The following is a 25,779-nucleotide window of genomic DNA, read 5'->3' as shown; positions in this document are numbered from 1 at the left end:
CATTTTGAAAGCCTGCGATTTTGAAAGGCTTAAACGTCACTGCACGTTTATCCAATGAAATCATGGTGTATGCAATGAAAATCACTGTTTCTGTAAAGCAAGTACATACAGACAGCAATCTCGTTCCCAGGGGTAATCGATCTCAACGCGCCATTTTTTCCCCCAGCATACCTTGCTCGATGACGAGAGGTATCAATACGGCGCGCTGCCCTTGGTAGCGAGGCTGATACAGACAGGGGACCAGACTAGTCAATGTTATGCTCTGTTGCCCTTTTACGAAACCACGGATCAGATTCGGCTCAGGCTAGCTTGGCCCTGCAGTTTTTTGACAGTATTGCGCGTGCTTTGCGTATACGCGCTCAGGGCTTCAGACGAGAAGACGGGGCCTGAAGCCGAATCAAGGCCGAAAGCTGTGGTTTCGAAAAGGGCATATTTAATCAAAAGACGGTATACCTTTGTTGTTAAAGTTCACCCTAATGTCTCATGACCTCCTGGTGGTGTTGGTGAGAGGGGATGGGTTGATTTTTTAGTGAACAGTAAACAATAGGTCGTTGCAGGAATATTTGAAGTGGGATCTTTCTTCAACAGTATTCAACGAGCTAACAGTATAATGTGTATGATTCGTGTTCTTAAAGGCCATGTCTTAAAGGAACACGTTGCCTTGTATCGGTTGAGCTGAGTTGGTCTTTGAAAAGCGTTTAAAACCGTTTGTTAGGAAATGCATATGGTCAGAAAGATATTTTAAAAGTAACATATAATAATCCAAACAAACAAACAAACAAACAAACATGCCTTGAAATTGCACGGTTTTCCTTTTACGTCGCGAACAAACACGGTCGGCCATTTTATGGAGTTAACATTTAGCGCAAGATTTTTACGCGCCGTGAAAGGAAAACCTTGCAATTTCGATGCTAGGTTGTGTGGATTATTATTTTCTACTTTTAAATTATCTATCTAACCATATGCATTTTATAACAGACGGTTTCACTTGCTTTTCAAAGACCAACTCGACCGATCCAAGGTAACGTGTTCCTTTAACCGCGTCTTACCAACCTAATAACTATCTATAAAGGATACCATTTACACAAAGTTAACTCAAAAGAAACACACCATATTAAACAAACGGTTAGTTTACCAGTTGTGGTTCCTCTTTATTCATTTTCAGACCGATGACATAAATCAATACAAATCATAATTCTACTAAGGCAAATGCGACAAAACGAAGAGTTTTGAGAAATTTTCTAAAACATGAATCATTTGTGTCGATGGGTTCGATTTGCAGGAGGAGAAGAGGCGAGGATACATTGAAAGAAATCGAATTCTAAAGACAACGTCTGTTTGGAGTTCTTCAGTAGCGCGTCTTGCCTCGCCATTTCCAATAGAAGTAGCTCCTCCGTGATTTTGCCTGAAACATCTTGTACGTCTTTAATGTCTTTCTGGTGATTTACAACTGGAAAATAAAGATTAAAAAAAAGTTACGGTTATTGTTTAAGAGGTATAAGGGTGCCCTAAGGGACGGGTAAAGACACATTTTAGAACCGGTAAAAAAAAAATGTAAGGAAAAACAAAAATCTATTTCCTTTTGATAGTTTTCCCTCCCTTTAAATCACCTCGCTATCAGATCAAAATAGAATTTGGTCTCATGTTTTTTTTTTCTTTTTCAAAACATTATTTAGTTTCTTACAATGGAAATGTTCTGAGCTACAAATTAACAGCAAGCATGGGGATACAGCCAATGATTCATAGGCACTAGGGCCAATTAAAATGGTGCTAAATGTGAGCAACAAAAGAGCCAATCTTTCAAAGTAACAAAAGATCACGGCTCGAATGCACAGAACACTAAGATTCATCCAGATGTCAGCATCACCAAAGTTGTACTGTGACATCACACTTTGTTAAAGCCATTATACACTTTCGGAACAGAAAAAAAGTTCACGGATTTACAAATAACTTATAGGGTTTACAAAAGGTAATGGTGAAAGACTTCTCTTGAAATGTTATTCCATGAAATCCTTTACTTTTTGAGAAAACGGTAAAACAATATACATTCTCGATATCGAGAATTATGGATTTATTTTAAACACACGTCATGACACGGCGAAACGTGCGGAAACAAGGGTGGGTTTCCCGTTATTTTCTCCCGACTCCGATGATCGATTGAGCCTAAATTTTCACAGGTTTGTTATTATATATATAAGTTGTGATACACAAAGTGTGGGCCTTTGAACATTACTGTTTACTGAAAGTGTCCAATGGCTTTAAGCAATTACAACAGGTTCGCAATTAAGGGTAAGTCTTATAGCTGAAATCGTCCCCGGGCAATGACAGAATCAAACATTGCCAGCTAAAATGGCGCCCGTGTGAATCTAATTATTCTCAGCAATAGATAGAGCTCCAGTTTCCATTTTTGACCCTCCCACGATATAGGCCCAAGTTCATAGAGCTGCTCGAGCATAACATATAGAACTTATGCACATGACGTCATTTCAGTAGGGCGCCCTCACCTAGAGGTCAAAAGGAGGTTGTTCATTGGCCAATACTGTGCGCCGCGCGTACAAATCTGTGCGTCTCGATTGTTTCGTCACCAATTTTTCTCTAAGATGGCGGCTGGATGACGTCAATGCATAAGGTCCATTGCTTAACAAATTGTCTGCTATTAGCGGAAATGAGCAGGATACCATTGACATATTATTGTACATGTACATGAACTGGTAACCTTATTCTGGTAAGTGTTTTGTCTTGCTTAGTTTATCTTTGTGCTTAAGCAGCGCTATGAAGCTGGACCATGATCTTTGAGAAAACCAAGGTTTACTTACGTTTCCAATGTACAGAAATTTGTTGGGAGATCCTGAGACGTCGCTTATTCTACCTGTAGTAGCACTTGCAAGCAAATCACTCGCTACACTATTAGAGTTTGGGTTCATGCCCAGATACAATGCAGCAGCACCTAAAAATTGTTATAAAATATAATCTGTCAAAACAATTCTCTCTAAAAGTTTCAGTTCGAAGTTCAGTTTATATCGATTGTAACCAGTGACAACTGCAAATGATTTTGTCCCTTTGTCCCATGTAGAGAATAAGTGTTAGTCTAAAACTTTAAGAGAACTATAAATTGCTCTAGAATTGCAAAGTTCATGGGTTCGAATCCCACCAGATGCCTGTGATTCTGTTTCCACAGAACTCGGGAAAGTGCTGAATGTACAATGCTAAAATGGTATCAAAATCTGTCAGTTGCTCTTCTGCATAAAAACAATATTTATACACTAATCTAGAATGACAAAGGTCGTGCATGGGTTCGAATCCCACCCGAGTATCATGCCTGTGACTTTGATTCCCACAGAACTCGGGTTAGTACTGAGTGTACAGTGCTAAAATAGTTAAATAATATGTCAGTTGCTTTTTGCACAAAATGTATCTACACTGCTCTAGAATTGCAATGGTCGTGGGTTCGAATCCATCCCGAGTATTACTCTTGTAATGTAGAATTTGCTTAAAAGGTCACATAATCTGCCAGTTGCCTTTACACAATACACTGCTCTAGAATTGCAATGGTCGTGGGTTCGAGTCCCACCCGAGTTATATGCCTGTTATTTTTTTTCTCCACAGAACTCGGAAACGTACTGAGTATACAGTACTAACACCCATTGATGTAAAATGGCCAAAAAGAATAAATGTCATACCAGTAACGTGAGGGCAAGCCATTGATGTGCCTGACTTCGTGATGATCGAATAATCGTCGCTGATACCTGCACTCTCAATGTCTGAACCGGGTGCAAAGAGATCTAAACAGCTACCCCAGTTCGAGAAATAGGATCTGCGGTCATATCTGTCTGAGGCTCCAACGGTGAGAACCTGTTACGTAACAATTAAGTAGGATTTGAAACTCTGCATAGTGGAAGTACGATACAGTAAGGTTTGTTATTATCATGTAATGACAATCTCTAAATGAGTTGAAGTGGTTCGTACATTGAAAATTAAACACAGGGTTGTTATATATGATTGGAAGCATTGCATGGTGAGGTATCAATATATATATTGGGTTCGCGGTAACACCATGTGTGTATCTACTTGCCATGTAGAGTTTGTTCTTAGAGAACTGTCTTTCTTTATGCTACTACCGCGGAGTAAAATACCGGATGTTTGGGAGACGTCGGGAGACAATTATCAGTTCTGAAAAGAACTGTCCTACTTGTTAACTATACTACCCGGGCGGAAGGTATAGAACATTGGCTAGGACTACCACTTTAATAGATTATAGGATCGTAATTAACTGGGTCTCAGTCTCCTGAAGGTGACTAGAGCAAGCTAGTCGAAACGTTGAGACCAATTCAAGAACTGACTCCGCGGTAGTACAGTTAATTACGATTCTATAAGCTAAAGTAGCCAATTTTCTATACCTTCCGCCCGGGTAGTAGCTAAACAGCCGGACAGTTCTTTTCAGAACTGTGAGAACTAGCCGTGTGTCTAAAGGACAGTTCTGTGTCAAAGCATACCAGATGGTGAAGATATTACAGGACTGATGATTCATTTTTGAAAGGCCAAGAGCACCAGGTGTTTTCTCTTAAGTAACGGGTACCCTATTAGGAAATTTAGATTTTCTACTGGAGTATTTCCATGGGCACCGGCACCAAGGCAATGATCAGGGGCATGGAGGCACTCGCCTCAGTTGCCTCCGTGAAGTTTTAAGCCTGATACGGGTGGACAAAAAATCTAAAGGAACCCATATCTGTGTATGAACATTTGTCATGACCTCCCATACGTTTTGTGTACATGCTTTTGTGGTTGCATGTTATTCACTTTTCCAAAGGCAGAATGGTGTATGTATACTCTAGTTCCCGAGATTAGCAAATGCTGGCCTTTTCACACTATGATCGTTTTACCCCTGGTCTGCCTCGGCATACCCCGGATAATAGCCACCCTTGCTCCAGGGTAGCGACACAACCCCATGGCATTCAAAAGTGTAACCCGAACCCCGTGGAATAGGGACGCAGTAAGAATGTGCACCGGGGTAAACCGTGGGGTTAAAACAACTCCCGGGTCTCATACAAGGGCTGCATTCCAGGGGGGGGGGGGGTGAGAGTTGCAGTGTGAATGTAAAACTTACCCCTGTGACATGAGCCGGTGAAACGTTGCAAGCATTCGCGTTGGAGTTCCCTGCTGCTACGGAAACCACGTAATTTGCATCCAGCAACTTTTGGACTGCGTCATCGATGGAATAGGTAACGGGGAACCCGAGAGACATTGACACAACACCGCGTCCATACGTAGCCACTGTGTTCAAACCTATACCGAGCAAAAGAAACTGTCTTAAATTGCTGCAATGTAACTTATAGACGCGGTCATGTTCTTGGTCATGTTCCCTGTATCCAACGACAGTAATCGAACGCTAATATTCATTGTACAAAAAGGAACCAGACTAATTTTCCTTCCAGCCTCAGTTTTGGTGACATTGATTTGAATTGGAGAATATCAATATGGCATAACCATTCTAAAGGTACGCAAGGATACTTGTTTTGGGGTACCAGTGATTTCATTGAATGATATCATTGGATAAACGTGCGGCGACATAAAGCTTTACATAGCTGGATTTTGATTGGTTGGAGGTGGGGTGAGTGCAGCTGGCAAACATTAATTCGGACCTTTCAAAACACAGATATGGAAAGCATACGATTCGGTCGTTTGTATGCAGTGCTAAAATGGTGTATTATGCTGTGTATTTAATGCAGAGTACATCTAGCCTATTATGTACTTGCATGGAATGTTGGGCACAATGGGCAGCTCGTCCCGATCCATAATGCCCAGGAAGAAATTAACAAGAATTTCATTAACGAGAATGTGGATTGAGGTTTAGGACACTTCCTTCAATCTACGTAAGCGCCACAGCTCCTGTTTGGGGCTTAATAACTTCTGTTGGCCGCTGTGCTCACATTTATGTGGATAAAGGCACTGGACACTACTGTATTGGTGGCATAAAACTTACTGTGGAACGAGCAATGGAGAGCAATGTTTCTAACAGCTCACCCTGAAGTATCGTAGTCTTGAGAAAGAGGTAACTTCTCACTCATAACTTCTCATCTCTTTTCATGCTTATGTTGGGGAACAGCAGGGCCCAATTTCATAGAGCTGCTAAGCACGAAAATTTGCTTAGCATGACATTTCTACCTTGATAAAAACAGGATTACCAACCGAATTTCCATTTTGTTGCATTTCCTAGATACTGGTATTTAGCTGTTTATCTCGAAAATCACGTAGAAATTTGGTTGGAAAAGCCTGTTTTTATCAAGTCAAACATTTCATGCTAAGCAAATGTTTGTGCTTGGCAGCTCTATAAAATTGGACCCTAGTGTGAATACATTGTGTTTGACAAAAAGGTGTCCCTCCAGTGCCTTTATAAGCCAATTTGTTAAAGTTGCAACGAATATACTACGACACCCACCGTTAAGAAGTGTGCTCACGGGACACTGGCCGTACTGGTTACACACTTTAACGCTGTAAATCGTCGACTGACGTGCAATTCCGTAGGTGGCTCCTGCTGCAGTACCAGCACAGTGGGTTCCATGGCTGTGGTCGTCATCTCCACCGAAAATGCGCTGGACGCGACCACCGAATTCGCTGTGGGATACCTTGGTACCAGTGTCAACGATGTAGATTTTGGCTCCATTTCCCATGACTGTTGACAAAATCAAAACAGATAAAACAAATCAATATCACGAGGGAGCAAAAACAATACTTTGAAAGAATGAAATACCCGGCGGCTTTTGTTTGAGTCTTTGCTGCCCGCAGGCAGACCCAGAGCACTTTTTCATAATTTGTTTTCGGAAACATAAACATTACGACATTTTTTTTTTTTTTTTTACATTTATCCCCGATGCAAATTTAACATCTATTATATTATGACATTTACTAAATTTTTGTTATTTCTACTAATAAATATACAGTGTTTAAAATAGTGACAGTTTTTGTACCATTTTGTATGGGCTTTAACCTGTCCCCCTTATTCCACATTATTCTAAATATTTGTCTGGGGGGAGACGTTTGGGATGCTGACTGACAGAAAACTTTCCAGGTAGTTCGTTGTTCCTGGTGTTGTGTGCATGCTCAGAATGACGTTAACATCTTGGTAAGTTACCTGAGCACATTTTCATAGAACTGCTAAGCACAAGACTTTGCTTAGCATGACATTTTTGCATTAAGTTGATAAAAACAGGACTACTAACCAAAATTCCACGTGATTTTCAGTGAATACCAATAACATGCAATTAGAAACAAATGGAAATTTAGTTGGAAATCGTGTTTTTTTATCCAGGAAAAAATTTCATGGTAAGCAAAATGTGTGTGCTTGACAGCTCTATGAAATTTGGCTCCAGTACGTCTGCTGCGACGAAGTATCTCATTTAACCAACACACACTTTTATTTAAATTGGGATGACGACATGGTAAAGGTAAACATCATTTCTTTGATTGGACCCGATACTCTCTATGGTTGAATCTGTCTGAAGAATGAAGTCGAAATTCTCAGTGAATTTAAGTGAATGGTGATCGAGCGACAGACGTGAGTTGTTAAGTGTAATCTTTGTGGTTTAGTGGTTGTGTTTTATTTATTCCCTTATACATTCCAGAATCATTTTAAGAACGTACGAAATCACGTTTAGGCACACCAATTACGTGTTCGAATAACTGATTATCTTTCTACAATTTACAATGGTTGCCGATCTTCAACTTAGGGTGCGTTCGTTTAGCTTCCCTTGGTCGACCCCGGTGTGTGTTTTTTTTTTCCAGGACGAACGTGGGTAATTATCTGCACACGTCTGTCCTGGAAGAAGAAAACCGCCACACACCGAGGTCGACCCAGGGAAGCTAAACGAACGCACCCTTAAGCCCGGTTCATACTTCATGCGAATACGAATGCGAAGCGAATTTGACGTCACATCCTTCCTGCGATCTTCGCAAGTGAGTAGAGCAGAGGGCAACTGCTGCGAATTATTCGTTGCGAACTTGTGACGTCAACATTCGCTTAGCATTCGCATTCGCAGGAAGTATGAACCGGGCTTCATAGAGAGGGACCAAACGCTCACAGGAAATTGTATTGAATTAAACAAAAACATCTCGCTATTAAGTTACCGTTGTCATTGTAGCTGTACATGTAGTCGATGCCGTCTCTGGAGTCGATTCTGTCAATTCCCCAAGTTGGGTTGGATTGTTGCCCGAACAGCTCGCCCATGGAATCTTGCTCGATGTACTCGATGCCATCGATGGAGCGGATCTAGGGAAATAGAAATAATGAAGTAACCAAAATAACACCAGCATCACCGAGACGAACACGCAAAACAAAAAAAACATCAAGACCAGCAAAGCAAGAATACTGTTAATAAGGGACAAACGGACTAATAGTACCTGTAGGTCTATGTGAAAATAACTTCACACTCGAGCATACACTGTGTAACTACGGTAGGCCTACCCGCTGCTAAAACATAGGATTCGAACCGCCTTTAGCCGCCGGGCAGTCTCGGTGGTCTAGTTGGTATGTTACTGCACTAGACTGGCAAAGGTCCTTGGTTCGAATCCCACCCGAGTTATAATTATGTCAGTAATAGTTTTCACAGAACTCGGGTAAGTACTGATCATACAAAGCTTGCACACATAGGTGCATGGGTAAAACACAAAATGAATATTTTTGTTTATCCCCGATGCAAATTTAACATAATATTAAATCTCTTTAAATCTCTTGCAGTACCCGCTGCTAAAATATAGGATTCGAACTGCCTGTAGCCGCCGGGCAATCTCGGTGGTCTAGTTGGTATGATACTGCTTTATGAATGACAAAGGTCGTGAGTGCGAATCCCAACCGAGTAATATGCATGTGATTTTTCCCCCCACAGAACTCGGGTAAGTACTGGGTATACGGTGCTGACACACATCGGTTTATGGGTAAAAACCAAAATGAATATGATGTTACTTTGCCACTAAGAAACAATGTACTGCCGTGTCAATCAATCAACATTCCCCATTAGAACCTGTGGACTATACCCATAGCACCAATCCGTGTGTCTCAAAAAACTAATTCAGCCGTGGGTGATGAGCACTACTCAGTGAAGAATAGGTAGCGAAAAGAGATAATTTGGTAAGCTCCAAAACTTACAAAATTATTGTAAGGCTAGTTACCTAATTTTCAAACCCTTTACAAAAGTGAGCAGCGGACTTTTTGGTGTCATATGAAAGTTGAGTCCAAAAGCAAGCAATATCCCAACATCTAGACCCCCACCTGTTATAAGTATGACTTACGGTATTGATGAGATGGGGTGGGATTGGTAGATTCAGAACGGGAATCAGATCACTAATCTTGGACACCTTCGGGGCCGGTATTCGCATGCTCTGAAACTCGGCCAAGACGTCTTTCTCCACCTGGTCCAACACGGATGCATCCTGTGAGAAATGAACGGGAAACAAAATAAAATTGAATCTAACAAACAAAGGTCTTGAAGTACGGTTATAACTTAACAAATAATGATGTCCATGAAAACTTACTTGGTTAAGAGAGCACTAGAGAAGGCAATTACCAAAAGTAAACCCTGTCTTTAAAAATAGATTATTGTTATGACTTACCTTAGCCTTGATGATGAAGCTGTTTGGAATGCCACGTCGCTGGGCCATGTAAATTGGAGCAAGGGCGGCATTGGCAGCGGCCACACACAGACACAACAAGAGCAGCTTCATGGTTGGTTACGATGACGTCCGCAATTTACGAGAAATGTTCTTTGAAGGCAACAGAAACAATGCAAAGTCAAGTTGTTGGTGTTTGATATCAAACTCATCTTAGGAAAGTTTACAGCGGGCGCCACAGTTCGGGTTCCTATTTGGGGATGCCTATCATTTTGATGTTCGTTTTATTTCTGATCGACCTGTTACTTCTGACAGAGCAAACATTGTTATACCATTGACCATGCCTATAAACTTCCCTTCAAAATGTCACTCGCATGAAATGTCAGACAGCTTTTATGTTAAAGGGTCTAAATGGTCAATAAGCCCATTTTGCGTATGGTCCAGTCACACAACAGCAATTGAATGGTCTTTGCGCAGCATCGAACACAGTGTATCGGTGCATCTTTAATTATAGTCTAGTTGAGGGGAAATAAAAGGACACAATTCATACCGCTAATTAAATTTAAAAATGATTACAATGATAGTATAGTGGTTGCTGTTTAGCTAACTTCTCAGCGCCACAAAGTGTTCAACATGCCAACAGACGCGACAGATAAAGGCCGGCTCACACTATTCGCCATAGTGTGAGTCGGCATTGTAAGCAATATTGAGGAATATGAGTTTCTCTCAGTGTTTTGTATAACAAATGAGTGTTCATACAGTGACACGGTGACTGCAACACAGGGCTGTGTGAGTACACCTAGGTATATAATATATTATTTGGAAGTGGACAACAAATCCGCTGATGACAATCCAAAAATGCTTCTTCCACGTCAGTATCATTATTGTATATCTATTTGGAATATAGATTCAAAAACAACCAAACGATTCGGAAAACCAAAGGTATCTTTAAGCTTTAAGATGGTTTCGCTCATTCAAATCAATCAATCATAGCTCTTTTATTTGTGAAAATCGAGCACTCGATTCGACCGTTGAAGGTAAAACGCAGAAGGAATAAAACCCACCGTTTTGCTGAAACAAATGAAGTCAACTTACCAGTCAGGAAGACGATGCTGTGAAGTGAATGATTGCTGGTTTAGTGGGCCTATTTATACTATTGAGTGTCACTTTAATCACCTAGGTGTTTATTACTGAAGTTCAAAGTCATCTGATTATATATTTACCTAATCTAACAAAAATAATTCAGCAAAATAAATAGAGGATCCCACGCGCTGACCATTATCAGATTGTTTGCAGGCATCTGGACATTACGTGTTATCTATTTTAGCCTTTTGCAATTTGACCACTCCTACACACAACTGTCATTGGTTACTTCGGCGTGCAGTCCTACGTTTGGAAAACGTGTTATATTTGTAATGTTGATTTTACACTGTTTTCAAAGCTGTTTACTATGAGGAAGGTATAAGAACAAACTTATTGAGAAAGCACATTGGATGTACCGTTTTTAGCTAAGAGGCCATTCTGACTTAGTTTTCGTTTGCAGTTTGTGCTAAACATTTATTTTGTAAAGCATTTGTCGTGACGATTTTGTTAAAATAGAATCTACGACAGTTTAAAAACATGGTATGTGTGTAATTTATGTAAATAGTTTTAAAAACATCGAAACTATCCCATATATATACAAAAACTATCAACACCAAATGTCTCCAAATCGAGCTGAAACAGGGTTCACAGTCTGTCGGGATGCATGGCTGGCATGGGTATCAACCACGCTAGAGCCTGGCTGGTACGGTAGAGCAGAATGCACTATCGACCAAACAATTTCCAGAGCGATTATGGTTACCTTTACTCAAGGGCACTGGGCCCAATTTCATAGAGCTGCTAAGCAGAAAAATTTGCTTAGCATGAAATTTCCTCCTTGATAAAAACAGGATTACCAACCAAATTTCCATGGGATTTTCAGGATTTAAGCAAACAGCAGCTGAATACGTAATAAGCAGTATGCAACCATGAAAATTTGGTTGGTAATCCTGTTTTTATCTAGGAATAAATGTCATGCTAAGCAAATTTTAGTGCTTAGCAGCTCTATGAAATTGGGCCCTGGTGTCATGACCGGGAACCGAACCCACCTTCAGAGCAGAGCCCAAAGAACTACACCGATCGGCCATCAGCTAAAAACAAAACTTGGTATGTGCACAGTTATATCCTAACATATCCTCATCCATTCCCCTTCTAAACCCCTGTGAGGATTTTTGCAAACATCAGAGAAAATTACCGTTTTAATCATCTTTTTTCAAAAGACAGAGACCATGTTGTCTCCTACCACAACAACATCCAAACAGTTATGAGATGGCATTACCGGAGATCATACCATAAAACTATTTCAAATTTCAAAACAATTACCATTGACTCGCTAATTTTGGTTAAAACATAGAACGCATATAAGGCCGTGTCCGAAACGACGACTTCGGCTACAGCTACGTCTAGATCAGCGCGTCTACCAGTGTTAAAGAAAAGGCAGACGCGCGCGATCTAGCCGTAGCTGTAGCCGAAGTCGCCGTTTCGGACACGGCCTAATACTAGCAACATCTCGACCGACAGACCTTTATTATGCTGCCTCCATCTTGGTCATGTTCCTCGAACCGAACAACAATAATGATACTAATTTTGAAATTAGGAACCAGACTATTTTGTCCCTTCAGCCTGTGTTTGGTAACATTGATATCAATGGGAGAAATTCAAGATGGACTTACTGTGACAATGGTCCATCGGTGTGAAACCAAACGTTTGGAGACACATAATGCCACATTTTGAGCGCAATAGTATTTACATTACAGTAAAATTCTGAAGGATCAAAAAAAGTGTTACATCCCTCTTTCTAGAGTTTAGAATCTTGTGTTCAAGACTGGCTCTCACTTATTTTCTAGGTCGACAAACTGTGGAACAGTTCAAAGACCCTGCGTGTGAGTTGAAACATCTGCTAATGCAGAAATTGCTAGAAGAAGATGGTTCTCCTTATCGATACATCAACACCGGACAAGTTCAGATAAATAAGTTGTTTACGGTTAAAAATGATAAAGTTCCGTTGACTATTATTAACAAAACTGGGTTTCAAAGTCGCACATACAATGTGTAAAAATACAAGTCATTTGAAAAACCCTTTTTGATGGGTGCGTTCGTTTAGCTTCACTGGGTCGACCCCGGTGTGCGTCGTTTTCTTTTTTCAGGACGAACGTGTGCAGATAATTACCCACGTTCGTCCTAGAAAAAAAAAACCGCCACACACCGGCCACCGGGGTCAACCCAGGGAAGCTAAACGAACGCACCCAATAGAATCGTCGCTACCCTTTTACTCCCATTCATGAATGCCATTTCGGTTAAAAGGCGTACAAGTAGGAAACCCTGTAAAAAATGTTTATCTGTTTTCCGACGTCGGATATATCTGTTTTCCGACGTCGGATATATCTGTTTTCCGACGTCGGATATATCTGTTCTCCGACGTCGGATATATCTGTTCTCCGACGTCGGATGTATCTGTTCTCCGACGTCGGATATATCTGTTTTCCGACGTCGGATATATCTGTTTTCCGACGTCGGATATATCTGTTTTCCGACGTCGGATATATCTGTTTTCCGACGTCGGATATATCTGTTTTCCGACGTCGGATATATCTGTTTTCCGACGTCGGATATATTAATTTGAGCGCGTTATGCATCCCTCCGTATCCATGGGCGCGGGGAGATCGATCACGTCTGCGATCGAAACGCCGCACGTGTATTTTTTCCCCATGACGAACGTGGGCAAAAAACATAAAATTGGCGTGTTTACCCGAAAAATACTCTCGTGCATACACGAATGACGATGACTACAAGGGACATTGTGCCCGTGGTGGTATATATGTGGAATGAACTAGTTGTGGCATGATAGATGGGGACCACACAACCTGCTTTACCCCTGCTATCGCTTCACAATGGTGTACAGGTTGTGATGAACCAGTCTAACTATCCATGGTATAACAAACAAAGCAATTATTTAAAACTCATTAAAGGCACGGGACACATTTGGTAAATGTCGACGACCATTATTCTCACTTGGTGTATGGTGTATCCTAACATGCATAAAATAACAAACCTGTGAAAAAAACACTCTTTTTGTTGCATTATTTTGTGTGCATTCAGATGCATAATATAAAGTGTCCAGTTCCTTGAAGCTGCTGGTTGTAATGCAGTGTACAAATTTCACCTAAAACATTTAGGACCACTTCTTTCATTATGACCGTCAGTCTATTATCTTAATTGCCCTCCCCCCTTCCCAACCCTATCCCAACCCTATCCCAACATATTTTATCGCGGGCAATCAAGACAGTGGCAGCAAGCGCGACGCATTTTTGTACAAAAGGAAGAGTACAAGTTGTACATGGTACTAAATACACGTACATGTAATGTATATGTACGTGTATGTTATGTATGGGCGGAATAATGCGTGAGTGTATTTCCACAACTATTACGTCGAAGTACGCATGTGCAAGGGAAAATGTTAACTACGCCAATTTATGTAAATTGCCAACGTTCGTCCTGGAAAAAAAAATACGCAACCCGCACAAACGTATCGGAAATTAACCGGTCATAAACAGCTCCAGCTGGTCATTATCAGCCGTAGGAATAGCCAATAGAAACAGCGAACCTGTCCAGGCATTTATGAGTGGTTAATATAAACCGGTGGTATAAATTTAGTAACTGTATGATTTTATGATACATCAAAGAAATAAGTAAACCGAAGTGACAGGGGATTATAGGAAGTTGTTTGACACCAATATTGATGAATCAGTAAGTTAACATAAATTTAAAAAGAAAACAAAAAACTAATCCCCAGAATAAGCAAATATATTTCAAGTCCACACTAAACAAGTACCCAGACATAAAATAAAAGTTAGGACGAAAATGGACATGGAACAATCCCCCTACGACCATAGGGAATCTGTTACTGTGTCTGCTCGTTAAAGCCATTGGACACTTTCGGTAAACAGTATTGTCCAAAGGTCCACACTTCGTACAAACCTGTGAAAATTAAGGCTCAATCAGTCATCGGAGTCGGGAGAAAATAACGGGAAAACCCAGCCTTGTGTCCGCACGTTTCGCTATGTCATGGCATGTGTTTACTTTAAATCCGTAATTCTCGAGAATTTATATTTGTTTTAAAGTTTTCTCAAAAAGTAAAGCATTTCATGGAATAATATTTCAACAGAGGTCTTTTACCATTATCTTCTGTAAACCCTGTAAGTTATTTGTAAATCTCTGAAATTTTGTTTCTGTTCCGAAAGTGTATAATGGCTTTAAGTTCTAAAGACTCACCTTTTTCGATGTTAATTGCTTTTAAGTGCGTTTCTTGATGGAGTAGGCCCTTATAAATTTCAATAGTTATTTTATGTTATATGTTCTGTTATTTAATCAAAGAAGTGGAGATGGTCGTGCCACCTTGCAAGGAGACATGACAACAGGTGGGCATGCAAAAGAACCAACCGGACTCCACGAACATGGAAGAAAAAGGGGGCGACAAAATAGAAGATGGAGGGATGAACTAAGTACAGAGGGGCATTGCTCGGATAGAACAGACTTGGGTAGAACAGACAGCTTAAGATAGAGTGAGATGGATAATGGGAGACTTTGAGGCGCTAGGTGGCAGCAGACTTACCAGGTAAATTTCCATTGTTTAAGTAGTTCTGAGCTTGCGCACAATACCGAGAACAATGGATTTTACCTGGTAAGTCTGCTGCCACCAAGCGTCCTGAAAGTCTCCCATTGGTGAAGAGGCTTTCCTCCCGCAGTGGAGTGAAACAGGCTAGACGACAATATCTAATGTTATTCTGTGTGTAGAACAATTGCCACCGGTAGGCCGTGTAATAATAAATATAAAAAACATCACTATAGAGAATGCAGACGTTTACATACATGATTGTGTCATTTTGAGGGAAGGGGAGGATTTTTGCAGGTGAAACTATTGCTACCATGATTACGGTGTAGCACTATATAGATGACGTAGGGGAACGAGAAATTCAGTCGGGACTCCCAACCCGCCCAGAACCCCCCCCCCCCAACCCCACCCCCCTCTTTCCCCCATTCCAAAGCGATGTACTTTGTCCTAACACAAAACACAAAGTCCATAGATCTATAGTAACTTACACAGTTTGAAAGTAACGATGGTAGAAAGCGTCCCAGAAAATATTACTTGCTGAGGTGCTGCAGTTTTTGAGAAATTAGTAAAACAATGTCATGAAAACAAACGAAAATTATTTTAGCATGTAAAAACGTATTTTCATGACATTTTTTTACTTATTATTTTCTCAAAAACTACAGTAGGCCTACCTCAGTCTGTGGACATTGTGTTTTATGTTACAAAAGTACCCAAATCCTAAAAGAGTGGATGTCCATTTGTTTAACCGCAAAACCACTCTTGCAAAGAGCCACTTGGCGACGGACAACTCTTTTTTAGAGTGAAAGACTAGTATTTTCAACTCGATTTAGAGTGTTCCTCTTTTACTCAAAATGAGTGACACATTGACTTTCACTGCCAACAGAGCCAAACTAACACCTCTCGGGCAAGATATTGAAATGTTCACTCTTTTACATTGAGAGAGAGTAGGGAAAGACAAATTCAGTTACCGACACTTAATGTATTAGGAAACTTCGGCTACAGCAACCTCCTGTCAGGGTGTTTGAGCGTGAGACCAGGCTTACTGCTTGTTCTCATCCTTACAATGTGGCTGTGACTAGATGTAGAACAAAGAGCTACTCCAGAAGCTTTTTCCCTCGTACTGCATCACTTTTGGAACTCCTTGCCTGGTCCATGTTTCCCTTCATCCTATGATCTGCCATCTTTAAAGAGGAATATTAATTCTTACCTTCAGCTCCACTGAGTTTCTGCATTTCTACGTTTCTTCCTTGTAGCCCTTTTACCTAGAGTGGCTTTAAGCCTTGATTTGGGTGAACTTGCATATAAGAAAAAGAAGAAAACAAATGTTTTCCAAGGATATATTTTTTTGAGAAGACCTATTGCCTAATTAATCTCGACCGGATTCTACTGCCCACATAACAGCAAAGGTTATTGCAATTTCGAAGTGAACTCTGGATCTGAACAACTGTAAACGGCTCTTTCTATTGAACTGGTCGAACTTTTGTTGTGGGAAACTACTAGCAGAAAACAGACTTCAACAATTATCTTATCAACCCGGAGAAGAAACAACAAACATGATACCGTGTCACCAGTGAGTTTCAAGAGGATGGTATGTTTTTTTTTGCTCTGTTTACTCAAAGAAAGATTACAATATCAACAGTATACTTGTAATCTATTTGGAAAGTTTATTCAGATTTTGGGTAGGGGTTGGTGTTTTTCGTAGTGTTATACTAACACTTTTCCTGCAGCCATCGTGGTTTAGTATTATTAGTCCGAAAAAGGAAGGGAAACAAAAGAAGAAGAAAAAGGAGAAAAGGGATAAGAGTAATTTCATTAGTTTGTTTTATAATACACCTCTTGCTTGTTCTGTATTCTTGTTGGCTGAAACACGGTCACGTGGGATTAACTAAGGGTGTGTTCGTGTATCTTCTCTGGGTCGACCCCGGAGTGTGACGTTTTTTTTCCCAGGACGAACGTGGGTAATTATCTGCACACGTTCGTCCTGGAAAAAGAAAACGCCACACACCGGGGTCGACCAAGGGAAGCTAAACGAACGCACCAGTGGCTAAGCACGTGTTTTGCGGGAATACTGCCGCCGGGTAGTCTTTGAAATCAATGCCTGGTTACAGCGCCCTCTCTTGACTTGAACCGTTAACAGCAACTACAAAACTGTCCTTTCTTTGCAAGATTTCTGTTCTTATTTCACAGACCCGAGGTGTGTTATAAACCACAACTTGTGTACGTTTATTTCCCCTCGGCCCTGTGAGTGACCAGAAAAAGGGCCTATTTCTGGTCACTCAAAGTCGCTCGGGGGAATGGATGTAAACTAGTTACCGAATTGCCAGTCAATAATGTGTACAATATACCGAGCTACACTGTAAACTATTCCACTCCATTCTCTCTTTTCGCGTAAACACTCCCATATTCGTAAACTTTTAAAATAATCGTTGTTCAAATTATGTAAACAGCTGATGACGATCTTCTAGACATGATAATACTTGTCAACTGGGCAAAGGTTTACAATAAAACGCTGATAAAGGTCACTAAGGGAAAGTCCGTAACCTTTTATCAAACATCTGCTTGGTTCCAAATAACTATAATTAACGATTATGAAATAATATGTAACTTTCCTACGTCTTTCTTGTGTAAACAATGAGTTGATAAAGTCGACACTCACATAGTATAAATAACCCCCCTTAAACAGGTATTCTTCACTCTGAAGCATCGCCTTCCTTCCTGACTGGTAAGTTGGCTTTATTTATTTCAGCAAAACAACAGTTCCTCGTTTGCTTTTCACCTCTGTGTTCGCGGTTCGAATCTAGGCTTAGAAAAAAGCCCCCGTGTGTGGATTGGTTTTAAGTCACCGATTACGTTGCTTTGTTTGATTAGGTTGAATCTTAATTCTGCATCAGCTGATATTAAAGACTCTGGACACTATTGGTAATTGTCAAAGACCAGTCTTCTCACTCATCTCAGCATATGCATAAAATACCAAACCCGTGACAGTTTGAGCTCAATCGGTCGTCGAAGTAGAAAGAAAATAATACCCTTGTCACACCACGTTGTGTGCTTTCAGATGCTTGATTTCGAGACCTCAAATTCTAAGTCTGAGGTCTCGAAATCAATTTCACGGAAAATTACTTCTTTCTCTAAAACTTCTCCACTTCAGAGGGAGCCGTTTCTCACAATGTTTTATACTACCAACCTCTCCCCACTACTCGTTACCGACGAAGGTTTTTATGCTAATAGTTATTTTGATTAATTACCAATAGTGTCCACTGCCTTTAACACTTAACAATAACATTTCCACATTGATATTTGACTTTTAATTTGTTCTTCAAAATCCAACGTTAGCTTTGACTGTTCTCGTAGACTGTGGACGTCCTCATAACCAACCATGAAGCTGATCTTGTTGTGTCTGTGTGTGGCCGCTGCCAATGCCGCCCTTGCTCCAATTTACATGGCCCAGCGACGTGGCATCCCAAACAGCTTCATCATCAAAGCTAAGGTATTGTTATAATATTGCTTGATAAAAACTGGGAATTTGAAGAAGAAAAAAGAAAATGAAAAAAGGCCTTGTGTTTCTTTTAGAATGAGTCTTTTGTGAAAAAAATAAATAAAAATTGTTTCCTTTATGATTGTGCTGTAATTTTTAAATACCAATTTGTACATTTTTTTTAACTACAGTTTTCTCAGTGGTATTATTGTCAATAATTATAACGTGTATCGACAGTTTGTTATGAATGGAACACAATGCTCCAATTCTCACGAAACTATCACCTCGCATGTTGGTTATGTTTTCAGTTAGTACCTGAACTTTTGAGTTTAAAAGCTACTTATTTGATTCTCTCATTTCTTACAGGATGCATCCGTATTGGACCAGATAGAGGAAGACATCTTGGCTGAGTTTCAGACCATGCGAATGCCGGCCCCAAAGGTGTCCAAGATCCGTGATCTGATTCCCGTTCTGAATCTACGAATCCCACCTCATATGATTAATACTGTAAGTAATTAGAATGACGGCAGTGTTTATTCAATTTATTTAGTAATTTTAAGATCTTTATACAGGATGCAAATATCAACATAAAATACTAAATATCATACAACCGCCATGTTTTACCTTATGGTCCTGTGGCTGAAAAATTTTAATAAGGGAAAATATAACTTAAAAATATACCTACATCACAACAGGTGCAAGGCCAACGTTGAGTTGTCACCGCTGAAAACAATTTGCTTTTTGAATAAAAACAACTTGAGTTTCAACATCTCCCCTATCTATTCTTCTTATTGGCGTGCTTTGAAATACCCGCACTTTGCTTAAGCCAGTTTGAGGAATGTCGGACACAGTAATTATTAACAATATTTGGTTTGGGTAAATCTGGTGATATCCACCCAACCCAAACAGTGCAATCACATAGTGTCCACCACTTTTCGAAAAAGGCATGTGACTTGAGTGCAAGGGGTCAATAATTGAATTATTATTTCCGCAGATCCGCGCCATTGATGGTATTGAGTTCGTCGAGCAAGAAGCCATGGCGCAGATCTTAGGGCAGCAGTACAACCCAACTTGGGGAATTGACAGGATCGACTCAAGAGACGGGATTGATGGCGTCTACAACTTCAATGACGGCGGTTAGTTAATCCGACATGGTCACTTTTTAAACCATATTCTTCGATTTATATACGAAGCTCCGGATGGTAGTGGGGTTGTACCAACAATTTACTGCTTCCCTGTCATACCAAAGTGTGTCCATGACTGGATTTCATAAAGAGTTAAGATTGGTCTGAGTTACTGACGTCCTAATTTTAGACTAGTCTTAAGTTTGTAATACCTCATAGTCCTAAGTTATAGGACTAGTTCTAACTCTTTGTGAAATCGTCCCCATAAAAATATCATTCAGAACTAATGATTTCGACATCTCGAAGTAAAATAATTTCAGTTGAGTGATTTTATTTCATCATTCTGTACTGTTCATGATTCAATTTCTGTTTTCACAATTAAACACAAAACTAAAACAAACTACACATTCGCATGGAATGAAGAAATCATATTTTTTTAATTGTGTTTTATTTAAAGACCTTTGTGCACATGATGTCATTTGAGTAAAGCGCCCTCACTTAGAGTTCTAAAGAAGCTTATTCATTGGCCAATCCCGTGCGCCGCGCGTACAAATCAGTGTGTTTCGATTGTTACATAATCGTTTTTGCCACTAAAGAAGATGGCCTTATTAATTACAACGTTTACCCACTATTTTGATTATTTGAACAGTCTTGGGAGAAGGTGGTCACGTCTACATCGTGGATACCGGTATGAGAACATCTCATTCAGAGTTTAATGGTCGCGCCCAGCTCATTTTCGGTGGGCCAGACGACAATGGTCACGGAACCCATTGTGGTGGTACTGTCGCTGGAGCTACCTACGGAATTGCACGCAAAGCGTGGGTTTACAGTGCTAAAGTATGCACCAACTCTGGTGGTTGCCCTACCTACTTGATCCTCGACGGTAAGTGTCATCGTATCATTGTCATAATACACATCACCTAAACTGCGCCAATAATATATCTAACACTTTGGTCAGAATTAATCGGAACTTCAAAATAGTATGCAAAATAATAATTTATTAGTATATTCGATTCACAGTTATCTTCTGCGCATTTTGAAGCCTGTTTATTTGCGCCACGACGTTGTTTGGCGGGTTTGTGGGCACTTCATTGGCTTAAGGTTGAATTTCAAAAGTTGCAAAAGCCGCTAATCACCGAAGGGAACTCGCACAAGCATATCACACACAAAAAAATGATAAAAACAAGGCGGGCAAAATTATTAGTCACCGTACAACGGTTTTGCAACTTTTAAAATTCTACCTTAAGCCACTCAAGTACCCTTAAATCCGCCAAACAACATCGTAGCGCATTAAAATAGGTATCAAAATGCACAAAAGATAACAGTGGATTGGATTTATAATTATTTTGTTGCCATTCTATTTGAGGTTTCGGTATATCTGACCATGTTTAAGTGTTTAGATACTTAAATCGCACAGTTTATATTGCCCAGTCTCACTCATGCATAAAACATGTCCCTGTCCCCATGGGTAGCAGTACACTTTCCAAACCGGGCACATATATTAACAAAAAAAGAGGACTATATGGGTCCACGGTTCGTGAAAGGTCCACGGTATTTTTGATTCGGCTTCAGGCTTCGTTCTCTCGTCTGAAGCCCTGGGCACGTACGCAAAGCATACGCAGTATTGTCAAAACATCTGCGGGGCCAAGCTAGGCTGAGCTGACTCTGGAGCAGGGGCCGTGGTTTCGTGTTGCAACTCTTCAACACTTTAAAAACTGATATGTTCAATTAACACCATGGTTTTGCCACATATAACAACAAATGAGTAAAATTTAACATAATAGGGTGTTAAAATAGCACCCATTTCTGCAAAATCAATTACATTGGTGTTATGTTAACCCCTTATGATGTTAATGTGAAAACGCCAACGGTGTCAGTTTTAACATCCAAGTTTCTGAACTGCAATATACAAAACTCTTGGAGGAACTAATGTTATATGTCTACTGCAACGTAACTTCTCCAATAACATGAACACCTTTTTAAACAAACTTTTTGTTTCCACTTGTGTAGGGTTGAATGCAGTTTCGCAGAGACCGAAAGGTGTTGTATCAATGTCTCTTGGTGGTGGTGCAAACCATGCCCTCGATGCTGGAGTCCAGGCACTGATCGATACTGGTTACGTACTTTCCGTCGCGGCAGGAAACTCCGACTCGGATGCCTGCTACATCTCACCTGCCCGCGTTCCCGACGTAAGTTGCATTTCCCGGTCTGAAAACACTCTTGTTGTTGATGGGTGCGTTCGATTAGCTTCCCCGGGTCAACCCTGATCTGTCCCCGGTAAGATCGAATAGCTTTGACGTCGTTCCAGGGGCTCACCCGGGTCAGCCCCTAGTGCCCGTCTTGTGGAACGGGTCACTTGGGGCTGGTCCGAGGTGCACGCGACGGGAAGTGATCGTTCGATTATCTCTTCAGGGGCTCACCCGAATGAGCACCACCGGGTCGACAAAGGGAAGCTAATCCAACGCACCCTAGACTTAAATATTTATTTATATGTTTATTGGTTTATTTAATTAAAAACAGCACAATGAACGTCGGTGTGGCAACCGAGAAGTTGAATTGCACTGGAACAAAAAAATTAATATTTTTGTTTAAGTAGCAAATGGTGAAACACACAATAGTTAATACGCAAGAACTATAAACAATAAAAACACCAAACAATCAATCAACGCAAAACCATCAAAAAAAATTAAGTTACACACTGTTGATAGAAAAAGCCATCAATAAAAATCAGATATCAGGGTTTGACGAAAAACTTTTGAAAAGTATATGGACAGATACAAAACGAAGATATTTACTAAGACACAAAATGTATATCGTGTTGTAATAAAGAACACTGGTCTCGGTTATTCACTGCTAGCCATCATACACGAGCAGGAAACAAATAAAAGTCACAGAAGTTTTGCCTAGATAAAAAAAAAAAATACTTAAAGTATTAAACATAATAATATTGTATTCTTTCAGGCAATCACCGTAGCAGCCTCAGACAATCAGGACCAAATTGCTTATTTCTCATGCTGGGGCACCTGTGTTGATATCTTCGCACCCGGTGTAAACATTGAAAGTGCCAGTCATAATTGGGACACTGGCTCTGCTACCATGTCAGGCACATCAATGGCTTGCCCACACGTTTCAGGTAAGTCTCATTGTGGTTGTTTTTTCTATAGAAAGACGTAGAAATTTGGTCTCTACTGGTCTTTCAAAGATGTTGCTTTTAAACTTTACTTGCTACTTTGCCAAGTTAACTATCAATAAATGGTAAAGTTGCAGGAACAACCACGTGTAAATCTCTTTTTTGGGAGTATAATGGCTCTAAAAAAGAGCCGGTGTGGTCTCGACGTTTCAAACAGTACACTCTGCTGGTCTTCAACACTCACACAACAGAGATTTACACATTGTTGTACCCGCAAGATTACTTTTTTATTTTTAGTTTATTCATACTTATCTACACCAAAAGCTTTAAACAATGCTTATGCCAAGTCGTATTAACCAGGTACTTGAGCGAAAATGGCTTGTTGTGATCTCTACTGAGTTTCATTTGAAATATTTTCAGTCAATAAAGGAATTCGATATGACTATTAACAGATTTGAATTGAGTAAAAAAAAACATTTTATTTTTTGTATTAATATTTTTATTTTATTTTATTATTATTATTATTATTTCATCTTATCACAGTTCGCAAAAGAAAGATCATGTTTTCATTTGTGCCGGATCACCTCGAGTCGGGCTACGTCTCGTAGCCTAAGATACCGAGGGTCTTTCTTAGGATCCTCGCTGTTCCCAAAAGCGCCGCCTTCTGCAACAGATCTATACAAACTGTAAATTTGAGAACGAAATTCTGCTACAGTGCTAGCTTTGCCACTCACTGTTCGTCATTTGGCCGTATCCAATTTTGTGGTTGTTTTATATCCATGTTAAAAGGCCAATTTAATAAATGAAACTAACGTCTTGTTTCTGCCTCTCATAACAGCTAAACGCGCGCGACTAAGTTGGAAACCAGAGTAAATGATTCTGCCGCAGACAACGTTCACTAAATTTTTCGGGCTCTTTCACTATGACAAATTTTAATGCTCGGTCAAGTTTTCTCCAAAATAGCCATAACACACTCCCCTTAATTCCATGTGGTTATATCATCCGTTTAAACACCCCACGTGATGTCCTCTGAACCAATCGAAATGGAGAAACTATCCCAGGTATTCATGAATGAAGAAGACTAACATTATTATTTCAGGGAACCCCAGGTCTGCCGCACAACGGGCATGGTAGACAAGACTAGTCATAGATTACTGAAATATTTTTTTGCAATTTCAGGTGTTGCTACACTGTACTTTGTCAAAAATGGAGGTGCAACCGGTGTAGTATCGCAACTTCTTGGAGATGCGAGCAACGGGAAAATATACTACACCAAGGGATCGCCCAACAAGCTCCTTTACACTGGAAATGTGAGTACCTCAGATCTTAAAAAAAAGTGTGTTTTTAGTTGTGCACCGGGCTTGCTTGTAACTCGCTGTAAACCACATGGGGCAGCACGTGTACTGTAGATGTCGTAGCAAAACACTAAACACTAAACATTTTTGTTTAAACCTTTTTTTTTCACTGCCCTGCACGTTACGCGGGCAAACACGTGAACATGAACGTTAGAACATGTTGTTGTTTCTAGGTGACGTCACCACTTTGGGATTATTTCATGCTCACGTATGACGTCCGCACAACGTACGTACCTGACGTGAAAAAAATGTAACTTCACGTATTCCAACTTCGATGACCAATTGAGCCCAAATTTTCATAGGCTTGTTATTTTATGGTTATTGTGGGATACATCAAGTTAGAGCACCGGTCTTTGACAATTACCAAGCGTGTACAATGCCTTTAAGGGCCCACGTATAAATCAGATGTCAACCATCAAGTTTTTGACTTTCATGTGTTAATAAGCTTGTTGTTTTGTGTGTGTTTCTCCTGCAGTTGTAAACGACAGAATGGTATGGACATGAATGATGTTTCAGGCACAGTCACGGACGAGAAACTTGAAGCTGTTAATAGCAGCAGACAACATGGTCCCCTCTTCAAAGAAATCATAACTTTAGATTCCAGTTTCGCACTGGTCTTATAACTCCATCCCTTACTGAAACAAACTATCATAACTACAATATCACAATTGTTTCGTTTCCGTTTTGTCTGATGCCTCCTCTTGTTTAAGTTAATTGTAGTGATGTCAAAATTAATTTGTGATCAGGCGGCCATCTTGTGGAGAACAAATACACGAACACTTTGTCAATCACAAGGGCCTCCCGATTTTTTCTTTATTTATATCTGGCCTGTAAGTTTAAGTATTATAGTAAATAATACAATATTTCGAATAAAAATAGCGGATTGGTGCCGACAATCTCTTTCTTGTTGATGTGTCAACAGTCCAGATGTGTCTTCTATCGAAGCCAGGCTCGCTGGCACTATTTCCAGTAATACTGTTAATACTATTCTTGACAGAAGACTATGTCCTAAAGGTCTGATCGTAATAAAGAGTAATTAAAATACGCAGAAGAATTCTTGTCACGGGCTGTGTTCATTTTGAGTTTCCCTTTTTTAGTGACGGATATATTCTATAACTTGAGTGAGACGACGGTAATAGCCGAAGAAAGTGGTATCCTTTTGACCATTGAGAGAGTGTTGGTAACAATAAGTCTAGCACATGTATTGTGTAATGCTTATGACACTGGACACTATTGGTAATGGTCAACGACCAGTCCCCTCACTTGGTGTATAACTCAAAATATGCACAAAATAACATGGGAGAGGTTGATGGTATAAAACATTGTGAAAAACGGCTCCTTCTGAAGTAACGTAGTTTTCGAGAAAACAGTAATTTTCCACGCCTTTGTTTTTGAGACCTCAA

The 25,779-nt window shown here is 40.2% G+C and overlaps 2 protein-coding genes across 2 annotated transcripts; one reads left to right on the top strand and one right to left on the bottom strand.

The window, feature by feature from the left end:
* Positions 1 to 1,138: 1,138 nt before the first annotated feature.
* LOC117289588 (aqualysin-1-like) lies at positions 1,139 to 10,715 on the bottom strand. Its single transcript, XM_033770782.1, has 9 exons — positions 10,696 to 10,715; positions 9,604 to 9,753; positions 9,283 to 9,423; positions 8,122 to 8,263; positions 6,437 to 6,670; positions 5,105 to 5,283; positions 3,681 to 3,852; positions 2,817 to 2,947; positions 1,139 to 1,450 (listed from the first exon to the last, which is right to left on the bottom strand). The coding sequence occupies exons 2-9, from the start codon at positions 9,712 to 9,714 to the stop codon at positions 1,445 to 1,447; spliced, it is 1,116 nt and encodes a 371-aa protein (XP_033626673.1). The 5' UTR covers positions 9,715 to 9,753; positions 10,696 to 10,715; the 3' UTR covers positions 1,139 to 1,444.
* Positions 10,716 to 17,995: 7,280 nt separating this feature from the next.
* LOC117289491 (aqualysin-1-like) lies at positions 17,996 to 25,430 on the top strand. The gene is made up of 9 exons (XM_033770631.1): positions 17,996 to 18,014; positions 18,626 to 18,779; positions 19,134 to 19,274; positions 19,762 to 19,903; positions 20,541 to 20,774; positions 21,902 to 22,080; positions 22,853 to 23,024; positions 24,201 to 24,331; positions 24,852 to 25,430. Exons 2-9 carry the CDS (start codon positions 18,669 to 18,671, stop codon positions 24,855 to 24,857), a joined length of 1,116 nt encoding a protein of 371 aa, XP_033626522.1. The 5' UTR covers positions 17,996 to 18,014; positions 18,626 to 18,668; the 3' UTR covers positions 24,858 to 25,430.
* The last annotated feature ends 349 nt before the right edge of the window (positions 25,431 to 25,779 follow it).

Source organism: Asterias rubens, chromosome 4, assembly GCF_902459465.1.
Source record: "Asterias rubens chromosome 4, eAstRub1.3, whole genome shotgun sequence".
Lineage (NCBI taxonomy): Eukaryota > Metazoa > Echinodermata > Asteroidea > Forcipulatida > Asteriidae > Asterias > Asterias rubens.
This window is presented reverse-complemented; position numbering and strand designations above follow the sequence as displayed.